General features: G+C 42.8%; 1 protein-coding gene across 4 annotated transcripts in view; it reads right to left on the bottom strand.

The window, feature by feature from the left end:
• Nucleotides 1-2,306: 2,306 nt before the first annotated feature.
• Nucleotides 2,307-12,815, bottom strand: part of PCID2 (PCI domain containing 2) — a 28,910-nt gene continuing 18,401 nt past the window's right edge. For 3 of the 4 annotated variants that reach the window (XM_080661324.1, XM_080661326.1, XM_080661327.1), the window contains 7 exons: nucleotides 8,098-8,173; nucleotides 7,256-7,397; nucleotides 5,981-6,081; nucleotides 4,872-4,945; nucleotides 4,596-4,721; nucleotides 3,593-3,716; nucleotides 2,307-3,073 (listed from right to left, as the gene is read on the bottom strand). In XM_080661324.1, coding sequence (XP_080517450.1) covers nucleotides 2,984-3,073; nucleotides 3,593-3,716; nucleotides 4,596-4,721; nucleotides 4,872-4,945; nucleotides 5,981-6,081; nucleotides 7,256-7,397; nucleotides 8,098-8,173 — 733 coding nt within the window. In that variant the 3' untranslated portion in view covers nucleotides 2,307-2,983. The remainder of the gene's footprint in view (nucleotides 3,074-3,592; nucleotides 3,717-4,595; nucleotides 4,722-4,871; nucleotides 4,946-5,980; nucleotides 6,082-7,255; nucleotides 7,398-8,097; nucleotides 8,174-12,815) is intronic. The other variant, XM_080661325.1, reaches the window with a different exon arrangement.

Below are 12,815 nucleotides of genomic sequence, written 5' to 3'. Positions count from 1 at the left end.
ACGACAATGCGATACCATCTCACACCTGTCAGGATGGCTATCATCAACAAATCGACAAACGACAAGTGTTAGCGAGGATGCGGAGAAAAAGGAACCCTCGTGCACTGCTGGTGGGAATGCAGACTGGTGAAGCCACTGTGGAGAACAGTATGGAGTTTCCTCAAAAAACTAAAAATGGCCGAAACCGGTTTGGCTCAGTGGATAGAGCATCAGCCTGCGGACTGAAAGGTCCCAGGTTCGATTCCGGTCAAAGGCATGTACCTTGGTTGCGGGAACATCCCCAGTGGGAGGTGTGCAGGAGGCAGCTGATCGATGTTTCTCTCTCATCGATGTTTCTAACTCTCTCTTCCTCTCCCTTCCTCTCTGTAAAAAAATGAATACAAAAAAAGAAACTAGGCTTTAAAAAACAACAACAACAAAAAACTGAAAATGGAACTCCCATTTGACCCAGTGATCCCACTTCTAGGAATATATCCCAAGAAACCAGAAACACCAATCAGAAAGGATATATGCATCCCTATATTCATAGCAGCACAATTTACAATAGCTAAGATTTGGAAACAGCCTAAGTGCCTATCAGCAGATGAGTGGATTAAAAAACTGTGGTACATCTACACAATGGAATACTACGCTGCTATAAAAAAGAAGTAACGTTTACCATTTGCAACAGCATGGATGGAACTGGAGAGCAATAGGCTAAGCAAAATAAGCCAGTCAGAGAAAGATAAATATCACATGATCTCACTCATATCTATATATCCTATCTAATAAAAGAGAAACTTGCAAATTGACCATACCTCCGCTACACCCACAAGCCATGCCCACCAGCTAATCAGGAGTGAGTATGCAAATTAACCCAGCAAATATGGCGGCGGCCACAGAGCTGGAGAGAGCAGGAGGCTTGGGTTGTCCTGGGCGATGGAGGAAGCCAAGCTTTTCGCCCACCCTGGCCTGCCCTGGCCTCCGCTTAAGGCTACAAAGTTTCAATTATAGAAGATAAATAAATCCCAACAAAACTGGCAGCACCAATGGAGCTGGAGCCAGCCAGAGGCTTGGGTTGCCCCTAGCAATGGAGGAAGCCAAGCTTTCCACCTGCCCTGTCCTCCACTCAAGGCTACAAAGTTTCAATTATAGAAGATAAATAAATCCCAGATCCCAGGGCCTCCGCTTGGGTTGCCAGGGAGCATGGCCGGCCTGCAAACAACCACAGGCCCCTCGCCCAGGCTGACCCACGCCCCAAGGGAACCCACACCCTGATCCGGGACACCCTTCAGGGCAAACCAGCCGGCCCCCACCCGTGCACCAAGCCTCTATCATATCTAATAAAAGCGTAATATGCAAATTGACCATCACTCCAACACACAAGATGGTTGCCCCCATGTGGACACAAGATGGCCACCACAAGATGGCCAGCAGGGGAGGGCAGTTGGGAGGGACCAGGCCAGCAGGGGAGGGCAGTTGGGAGGGACCAGGCCTACAAGGGAGGGCAGTTGGGGGCGATCAAGCCTGCAGGGAAGGGCAGTTAGGGGTGACCAGGCCGGCAGAGGAGGGAAGTTGGGGGTGACCGGGCCTGCAGGAAAGGGCGGTTGGGGGGGGACCCAGGCCTGCAGGGGAGAGCAGTTGGGGGGGACCAGGCCTGCAGGGAGGGCAGCTGGGGGTGACCAGGCCTGCAGGCGAGGGCAGTGTGGGGTGACCAGGCCTTCAGGGGAGGTCAGTTAGGGGTGACCAGGCCAGCAGGTGAGGGCAGTTAGGAGCAATCAGAGTGGCAGGGGAGCAGTTAGGCATCAATCAGGCTGGCAGGGGAGTGGTTAGGGGGTGATCAGGCTGTCAGGCAGAAGCGGTTAGGAGCAATCAGGAAGGCAGGCAGGCGAGCAGTTGGGAGCCAGCAGTTCTGGATTGTGAAAGGGATGTCCGACTGCCCGTTTAGGCCCGATCCTACTAAGTGGGCAGTTGGACATCCCTCGAGGGGTCCCAGATTGGAGAGGATGCAGGCTGGGCTGAGGGACACCCCCCCAACGCCCGTGCACGAATTTCGTGCACCAGGCCTCTAGTGTGGGATATAATGATCAACATAAATTGGATCCAGAGACAAGGTGGCACTGAGCAGACCATCCAATCTCAGGGAGAAGGTAGCGGAGGGTGGGGTTAGAGATCAACCAAAGGACTTGTATGCATGCATATTAGCATGACCAATGGACACAGACACTGGGGCAGTGGGGGCTTGCCTTCGAGGGCGGGAGTGGCCAGGGGGGGAAAAGGAGACATGTAATATTTTAAACAACAAAAAATAAAAATAAAATGTGAGTTGATTTAAACAGTTTTTTGAGTGAAATATAGGAAATGTATACACAATTCAGATTTTTAAATCTTACAGGTAGGTCTTAAACACACTATGTATCTCCTTCATTTCTGATATACTTTAACCCCAGAATTAAACTTTTTATTTTTTCCAATCTGTAGGTGCAATGGCCCACTTCTCTGAAAGGACCTTGGCAAAAGTATGCTAATTTAACGCAGACTAATGGTAAGGACAGTGGGAGGAAAAGAGTGAATTTTAAAATCTTAGCAAAATTTCATTTCCCAGAAGATATAATAAAGACTATGTCACTTGTATAAATTCAGAATGTCTTTTATAGAAAAATTATATAAAAAATTGCATTTGTGCATAACTCTTAGGAGAAGTAAACTGTAGCTGCCTTGGAGAAGAGCCTCCTTCACAGATGTTTCACCAACGCTCCAGAGCCAAAAGAGGGTCTGCGACATCTGAAAAAGAAATGTCAAGTCTCCATGAGGTCGACATTAGTAATAAGTGATGAGGAAATGTCAAGGTGGTTGTGGATGCGGGGAACTCAGTCTCAATATCCCTGAGAGAAGAGCCCCAAAGAGATTCCAGCTGCAGAAAGTAACATCATGGCAAAGGACTGATTTCATCAGTACGATAAACACCAGAGGAACATACTCCTTCCCAGGATTGTGTATACATTCAACACACTGTAGACAGTGGAGGAAATGGATTTTGCTTGCTAACAACTAGCTTCTGATGCTGATGTGATATATAGCCTTTGATGTGACCCTGTAGGAGAAAAACAGAGGGTTAGTTTACGTTCCTGAGTCACATCACTGATGTTGAGAGAGTTACTTATTCTTGTGGCATAAGCATTCACTCATAGTGCAATTCAAGTCATTGGGAGAACAATGAATAAAGTCATATGTAGAGAATATAGAAATATATATTATATCCACCCACCCACACCCTCTAGTATAAAGCCCTTTGATTATCATGGTATTTCCTGGGATACAATTAATTCTATCAGAAAATACCTTCACAAAGGAAAAGGGTCTGTTAACAACTTTATAAAGGGTCTGACAGTGCATCAAAGCTTCACATTCTAGACCAGTGGTCGCCAACCAGTGATCCGTGGACCACTGGAGGTCATGAGGTCCGAAAGGTTGGCGACCGCTGGTTTAAGGAAACCTTTGGAACAGCAGTTGGAACCAGTGGTCCACGGACTACTGGTCGTCCGTGAGGTCCGAAAGGTTGGCGACCGCTGATCTAGACCAAGTCCTAACCTGAACCAAGGAGCTCACGCACCATGTATATTAGGTTGGCCAGAATACACTGGACTTCATCGATGTCCACGTCTTCTACTTGCATGAATTTCAAAGCAACTAGAAAAGCATCCAGAGATAACTGGTGTGTTTTGAGTAACAAGTACCTGGAAGAGGGAAACAGAGGTTCACATTAGTTACCAACAGGATGCAAGTACTTCAAAGTTTAAGAAAAGGAGCACTGACTGAGTCAGTAGAAAACACATCTTCTACTAAACACTGTTCAAAAGGAATACAAAGCATCTTCCACCTATTAAATACACTCTAAAAATAAGAACTATTAAATATAATTTTGTCTTCTCAATTTAAAAAAGCCACTAGTACAAGTATAATTTTTTCTATTTTCTGAATATTTCATGGAATCTACGATGCAGGTATTTTCACATTGTACTATCTCTGAAATCTTAAAATGGATTCGATGAAATATGGTCCTTGCCATTTTCTTATGTACTACCTACAGCTATAAAAAGTCTGCCTTTGTTTGAAGTTTCATTAACGGAGATCCTGTTGGGATCAGGCCTTGAAGAAGAATCAACTTCCAGTGTCACATGGATGAAAACAAACAACTGCAGAAGAATTCAACTTTCTGACAGACACGAGTGGCAGGGAGAGGTTTAGTTGATTATGAATAAAGAAAATGAACAACTCCGTCCCACTCACTCTGATAAAATGTGAAATATTTTATTCTTAGGGCTGGAGTTTTAAAGTATCTATTGCTAAGTTCTCTTATCATGCATACCACGAGTTATCCCTCCCACAAGTGAGCCTTTGCTCACTCACTGTGCGGCACCAACGCCTGGGCTGGCCAGGGAATTTTCACTTTATTCCACACATTTAAAGAAAAAGTGACGGGACCTTGTCCACACAGACTGACATCTCCATCTCAAAAGACACAGCACCTGTTATTGTAAATTTTCATAACCTGGCAACTCTACTACATGAGTCATACGAAGCGTTTAAACTTATTACAAAAATACTTTGCTTACACTTTCTTAAAAAGATTCCTGTAGGTGATGATCTTCAGCTTTTCAAGGATAAGGAAGATGCCACAGCGAATAAAGAAGGTCTCATGCTTCGCTAGAGCCTCGTTCAATAGAAGGAGATTGCCTTCACTGGGTGACGAGGGAAAGATGAGCAAGCATGGTCACAAAACAAAATCCCAGGATGAGAGCACACCACAAGCAATTGGTTCAACATGTGTGAAATTTTTATTAATTTTACATTTTAAAAAATCCCAAATGGAAAAGAATAAAACACTCTACCTTACAGCTTTGGTTACTTCAGCAAACTGCATGAGATGATACTTTTTCAAAAGCTCAATGGTTGGCATATGACCCTAAGAAAAAGAGTTAATTTTCCAGAATAAGAGCCCTTTCATTTTTAACAGAATTTGTTTTTTTGGGGGGTTTTTTGGTTGTTTGTTTTTTTAAACAGAATTATTTTTGATAAAATTCTTATCAAGGAACTAAGTTTTAAAAACTTACAAACTTGTATTTCTTAGAATTTCTTCTTAAATAGCTGAACAAGGATTAAAAACATCATAGTATGCTAGGGTGGAAAACCAGTCTAGAAATCAGAAAACCTTGATATAATACAGTTGTGTCATTCAGTTACATATGACCTTGATCTTGACCTTCCCATGTCTCTTGTCCTTAATATCATAGGAGGGAAGTAATAACTGAAGAAGTTTCTAAATTCAGATTTAGAAATACAGAAACACTCTCTAGAAGAATAAAGCTAAAAATAAAAAAATTACCCTCTTTGCTTTTGTGAAGGATAGTTAGAAGTAGAGAGGGGTATGTACAACATTGTACCTTTGCCATTACAAGCTATCCTGAACTAAAAAAATTTTAACCAAATGTGTGCATTGCTTTGGTAAATTTTTAGAAAATGTTAAGTGGGAGAATAGAAAGGTCTATTTATCACTTTGAGAATGTTGTACTAGCCAATTAACATATTAGTTATTAGTCACTGTTAAATACCAAAAATAACTTTCGGTGACCAAATAAAACACCTATAAATAGGCTAGAATGACATTTTTCATACTTGGCTAATCCATTTCTATTAATGTAGATTTTTTAGGGGGAATAGAAATAATATCAACTTATTTTATTTGTCCTACATTATGTTAAAATTTTTAATTAGATATTTTAAATAGGAAGGAAATACAAACAAAGCCTTTAAAGAAGGATCTGGAAGTGTCAATCATGAAGATACATAGTTCAGGCTACACACAAAGCTATTCTTCCTCTATTTTGGGGTGGGCTCATATGCAGCTCAGGTTGTGATCAACTACATACCATCTGTGGTATTTTTAAAAGTCTATAAACTTCTTGAAAGCAAAGGGCTCTGTAAGAACTGAGTAACTCACCAATAGCATTTTTACTGGGAGTAAATATATCAAAATCATCCTTTTGTTCTTCTGACTTAAACGGTGACAGTGCTCAAAGGCAAAGGACAGGTACTCCTCAGCTGCAGAGACATAGGCAAAAGTCAGACCAGAGTATCTTTTAAATTACAAAGCTACTGAAGTCCCCTCTCTGCTCTTTATCCTGCCATTTATCCTTACACAAAGGTTCTAAAGTTTTCAGACACTATAAATGTCTACCATTAATACTAATAAATCATTTCTTGCTGTTGGGTATTAAAAACACTCGACGAACCTTCAGAGCAAAAACCTATCAATGCCTTAATAGACTTCAATATAATATAATTTAAAAGCTTTTCTTCTTATGCTTCATAAATTAAGAAAAAAAGCAGTGATGAAGAATAACCAAGGAAAGTCCATTTCAAAAGCCCTATATCTATGAAAATTTTTTTGTGCAAGAAAATTTGAAATTGGTCTGTATATGCCTATAGAATAAAAAATAAGATGAAAGAGCTATTATTTATGTTATCAGAGAATCCACGGCTCTAAGACATGGGGAGAGAAAAGTGATTTTATATATCTCGTATTGCCTGAAGTTATGTTGTTTCGTATGCAAATAGCTGTTGAAGAGGTAAGTTAAAAAGTCTGGTCTGAGTACATAAAAGAAGTTATAAAGAACCACCTCATGCCAGCTAATCAAAAAGTTTAAAAAGAAAAAAACTGGCATCATGTTCTTGAGAAGTTAATGATATAAATTGCACAATAATGTAATTTCACGAAAGCGCCATTCTGATGCGGTAATGACACCATCGCCTATGGCCACAAACACCAAAGACACCAGAACAAGGATACATTCCCACTGCTCACCTGGGCATTCCAGGTGGGATTTCTAAGCAGCAAGTTGGCAGCTGAGCTACCTGCTGCCCCAGTCTCCATGTCCTGTGCCAGCCTGATCAGCACAGGCAAAGGGAGAAAACAATTACTTTTATCAAATGCCAAGAATACTGCTGCTTACTTCCTCATGAAAAAAAGATGTCCAGAATAACGGAGAGTCTGTATGTATTTCAGAGACCCAGCATGGATTAAAAAACGTCAAATACAATTTTTCTTTTATTTAACCAACTTTAGTGGCAAAAAAAAACAAACAAAAATAACTTGAACTTGGTTTATAACTACATTCCACCTTAAGTAATAATAAATTGCAATAATTGTGTACATCAAAGAGTTGTTCAGAATGCAATGGTTTTAAACTACTGAAAAAAAGGATTAACAACATACCTTGCTTAAAGTCACTATCAAACATGGCCTTTCGTCCAACATAGTACCTGTATGTTACTCTCTGTGCTGTGCTATAATCATCTTTCAGGTTTGAGCTGTCGATGGCTCTGATGAGAGGTTTACACAAATGGAGTTTGTTGATCTACAACAAATTACAACCCACTAAAAATATTATTAAAAAAAACAGGCAGGACCAACTTAAACTTCTACTTTACTAAGCATATGCACCCTTAAACTGGGAATTAAAAAACCCATTACCATCATCAAAATTGATCATATAATACTAAAATTGAAAGAGAAGCCATATGGCACAGATTACATCCACTTGAGAAAGCCCTAAGAGCATCAGGCAGAGGTGCTTCCAGGGCAGATGTTCCCTCCGAATGAAGGCCCCCCACAGGGGCCAGGGGCCAGACACTTGTGTGTGACATAACTGCTCTTCACCTGGCCAACTTCATGTAGCAAAGAATGATTTCTTCGCCCATTCACAGGCCCATCTGTTCTGTAGTTAATCATTACGACAGCTGGCAGAAGGCTCTGGAGTGAAACTCCTCACTGAAAGCCCAGCTCAGCACACCGGCACACTGCTTCATATGCGGGCACCTTAGTTTCCCTGGAGCTAAAAGCTTACCTCACAGGGCTGATGTTTAAATAAGACACTTCTTACAATAGTGCCTTGCCCTTAGCAGGCACTCAACAAATGTTAGCTCTTAGGATTACAAATATGGCTAGGTGATGACCATTTCCCAAGCAATGCCAGGGGAGCTAGCTGATAATTAATAGAAATGGTATCTGGGAAGACAGGAGAAAGAAATTTATACACCATTCAAACAGAAGCATACCTTAAAGTAAATCTTGAATAACTGATTCACCAGAAACAGCATCCCCCACTTCTTAGAATCCTCTATACCAGCACGACTATGGGAAAAGAATTTTTATCCAGTTACATAGGAAATAAGAATTATATTTATAAATCACAAAATAAACTGTCTAAACAAATTGACATGTTGAGATAAAGTCTTACAGCTTAAGTCATATTTATGAAATAAAACATTTTGAAAGAAGATGTCTTATCTAATAGGTAAAACTGAAGAGTCCAAACCAGGAATTCTATTAGGTAATACAGTTAAATATTAGGTAATACAGCACCTGAAAACTGCCTAGTTTGCAGCAATAGTATGTAAAAGCTAATCGTTATAAAGCATATTATGGTTTTTCATTTTTTGGTAGTGTCCTTTGAAGCACAAAAGTTTTTTTATTTTGATGAAGACCAATTTATCTATTTTTCCTTTGGGTGCTTGTGCTTTTGGTTTCACAGCTAAGAAAACCATTGCCAAATCGAGGTCATGAAGATCACTGCTGTGCAAGAACACATAATCAAACAGAAGTCCAAGTATCCATGTAATCAGTATTTCCTGAGGGCTACCTCAGTGTGAGAGACACCCTGTGAAAACCGCATACATGCCCTCACGGACTTTGAAATCGAACAAGCATCCAAATAATTATTTTTGGTGAGTGTAGTGAACACAAAGTACAGTCTGTCATGAAAGTTTATGAAGGAGACTCTCATCTACTCGGAGGTTCAATGATGAGAAGTGTTAGAGAGGCTGAAAGCTGTGAAATAAGCAGACAACCAGGTGAAAAGCTGGGAAGACATGCCAGGCAAAGGAATGGCATGTGTGGGAAACCTCAGTGGGGAAGTATTGGGAGGAACTGCTTTAAGTCCAGCTTGAGTGGAATGTTTTGAGGTGGGGCTGATGGGGGCAGAGTGGTGAGAAATGAGAAGCTGAAACACTTTTCTGGGGACAAGAGATTTTGTTTGTTTATTTACACATGGAAAGCTTTTCCTTTCTTTGCTTTAAAATATCCTAAAACTGAGAGAGAGACAAAATGGGGGCGGAATAGACGGACGTGTCCTGAGCCTTGTCCCGGAGAAAATAGAGGGAGCAGCTGAAACGAGTGGAATCCAGCCCGAATTGGTGAAGGAGGCGCAGCTGGTGAGACAGTTTGCAGCCGGGAAGGGCAGAGATCCCCCCGATAAAGCAAGACACCCATGAAAAACACACATGGTGTCTCAGCAGCTGTGCGTCGCAGCAGGTTGCCTAGGACCAAACCAGAGAGGGTCGGACCTGCATTGCCACCATGTGCCCACCATCCAGATATCATTGCTGACATGTGCACATAAGGAACTGTTTGACATTGAAACGGGGACTCAGAACTGTTGGACATTGAAATTGGGACTCAAACATTTTTTGTTATTATATGTTTATTTCTAGTCTGCAGAGGCAAGATTTTTTTAAAGGAAAGAAATGGGGAAAAAATAGATACAGAGGCAAAGAAGCATTGAACAGACTGTCAAACTACAGCGGGAAGGCAGGGGAGGTTGGGGGGGGGGGGCGGCTGTAAGAGATCAACCGAAGGACTTGTACGTATGCACATAAGCATAACCAATGGATATAAGACACTGGGGGGTGGGCAGGTAAAGGCATGTATTGGGGGGCAGGGGAGGCCGGGGGGAGGTCAATGGGGAAAAAAAAAAGGAGACATATGTACTACTATTTGTAATACTTTAAACAATAAAAAAAAATCCTAAAACTCAAATAAACACAGCTTTATAATGGGTGAAGAGATGGAGTTTCAGGAGAAAAATGGAAACTCTAAAGTAGAATCAGATGGAAAGTCTAGAAGCAAAAATTAAATAGTGGCCCTAGCTGGTTTGGCTCAATAGATAGAGTGTCGGCCTATGGACTGAAGGGTTCCGGGTTCGATTCCGGTCAAGGGCACATGTCCAGGTTGCGGGCTCAATCCCAAGTAGGGGGCATGTTGGAGGCAGCCAATCAATGTTTTTCTCTCATCATTGATGTTTCTATCTCTCTCCCTCTCCCTTCCTCTCTGAGATCAATAAAAAGATATATATTTTTTTAATATATTTTATTGATTTTTTTACAGAGAGGAAGGGAGAAGGATAGAGAGTTAGAAACATCGATGAGAGAGAAACATCTTTCAGCTGCCTCCTGCACAGCCCCTAGCGGGGATGTGCCCGAAACCAAGGTACATGCCCTTGACCGGAATCGAACCCAGGACCCTTCAGTGCACATCCCCCGGTCGCCGATACTCTATCCACTGAGCCAAACTGGTCAGGGCAATAAAAAGATATTTTTAAATAAATAAATAAATAGGTAGTGGCTAATAAGAACAGTCAACTTGAGACCAGGTCAATATAAATTACTCAAAATGAAAAAGAGGTGGGGAAAAGATTGAAAAACAAACAAAACAGTACATCAGTGCCCTGTGGAATAATATCATCCTATCTAACAAAAGAGAAACATGCAAATTGGCCGTACTTCACTATACCCACAAGCCACGCCCACCAGCCAATCAGGAGCAAGTATGCAAATTAATCCAACCAAGATGGCAGCAGCCACAGAGCTGGAGCAAGCAGGAGGCTTGGGTTGCCCCCGGGGATGGAGGAAGCCAAGCTTCCCCCACCCTGGCCTGCCCTGGCCTCCGCTCAAGGCTACAAAGTTTCAATTATAGAAGATAAATAAATCCCAGATACCTGCCTCCAGCCTATGCTTGGGTCACCGGGGGGCATGGCCGGCCTGCAAATCACCACAGGCCTCTCGCCCAGGCTGCCCCACGCCCCAAGGGAACCCCCACCCTGACCCTGGACACACTTCAGGGCAAACCAGCCAGCCCCTACCTGTGCACCAGGCCTCTATCCTATATAATAAAATAATATGCAAATTGACTGTCACTCCAACACACAAGATGGCTGCCCCCATGTGGTCAAAGATGGCTGCCACAAGATGGCCAGCAGGGGAGGGAAGTTGGGAGGAACCAGGCCTGCAAGGGAGGGCAGTTGTGGGCGATCAGGCCAGCAGGGGAGGGCAGTTGGGAGGGACCAGGCCTGCAAGGGAGGGCAGTTGGGGGCGATAAAGCCTGCAGGGAAGGGCAGTTGGGGGGGACCCAGGCCTACAGGGGAGGGCAGTTGGGGGGGACCAGGCCTGCAGGAGAGGGCAGTTAGGGGGGGAGGGTACCAGACCAGCAGGAGAAAGCAGTTAGGGGCAATGAGGCTGGCAGGGGAGGGCAGTTAGGGGTAACAGGGTCGGCAGGGGAGGGCAGTTGGGGGGGACCATGCCTGCAGGGGAGGGCAGTTGGGGGCAACCAGGCTGGCAGGGGAGGCAGTTAGGGGTGACCAGGCCGGCAGGGGAGGGCATTAGGGGCAATCGGGCTGGCAGGGGAGCAGTTAGGCATCAATCAGGCTGGCAGGGGAGTGGTTAGGGGGTGATCAGGCTGTCAGGCAGAAGCGGTTAGGGGCAATCAGGAAGGCAGGCAGGCGAGCAGTTGGGAGCCAGCAGTCCTGGATTGTGAGAGGGATCCCAGATTGGAGAGGGTGCAGGCTGAGCTGAGGGACACACACCCCCAGGCATGAATTTCGTGCACCGGGCCTCTAGTGTAGTATAATGTACATGTAACTGGAGCCCCAGAAAGAAAAAAGAATGAGAGAAAGCAAAAGTAGTTGAAGAATATAAAAAATTAAATTTAAAAAATCTAGTAGGAAACATCAACTTAAGATCCAAGACGCCCAATGAACCATAAACAAGAAAAATAGGAAAATACATAGGTAGCCCTGGCGAGGTGGCTCAGTTGATTGGAGTGTAGTCCCATACACCAAAAGGCTATGGGTTCAATCCCCAATTGGGGCGAGAACGGGAGGCAACTGATTGATGTTTCTCTCTCAATCTCTAATCCTTGCTCTCTAAAAATCAATAAAAACATATCCTTGGGTGAGGATTAAAAAACAACAACCACCACCTGGGTACATCAGGGTCAAACTACTGAAAGCCAAAAGTGCAGAGAAAAAAAGGCAAAGGAAAGAGTCATTACATACCAACAAACAACAATAATTAAAACAACTGACTTTTCATCAGAAACATAGAAAAGCTGATGAAATGACATTTTAAAATCTTAAAAGAAAAAAAGTCCAATCTAGAATACTCCACCTAGCAAAAGGATCCTTCAAAAATGAAGACATGCCAAAACCGGTTTGGCTCAGTAGATAGAGCGTCGGCCTGCGGACTGAAGGGTCCCAGGTTCGATTCCGGTCAAGGGCATGTAACTTGGTTGCGGGCACATCCCCAGTAGGAGGTGTGCAGGAGGCAGCTGATCGATGTTTCTCTCTCATCGATGTTTCTGACTCTCTATCCCTCTTCCTTCCTCTCTGTGGAAAATCAATAAAATATATATTTAAAAAAAAATGAAGACAGAAAAAAGAAGCTTAGAGAATTCATTGTTAGCAGACCAACACTAAAAGTAAAATGCTAAATCAAAGTCTCAGAGTAAAGAGAAATGGTACCAGATAGAAACTCAGATCTATAGGAAGGATTAAAGAGCTCAAATGGCAAATATGTGAGTAAGCATAAAAGACTATTTTTCTCTTTTCTTATTTCTTTACTAAACAATTGACTGTTAAAAGCAAAAAATAAAATGACTGTGGGGTTACACATATGTAGAAGTAAAATCAATGTCAACAACAGACAAAGGGCAGTGAAGGGGC

Source organism: Plecotus auritus (genome assembly GCF_963455305.1).
Source record: "Plecotus auritus genome assembly, chromosome: 3".
NCBI lineage: Eukaryota > Metazoa > Chordata > Mammalia > Chiroptera > Vespertilionidae > Plecotus > Plecotus auritus.
This window is presented reverse-complemented; position numbering and strand designations above follow the sequence as displayed.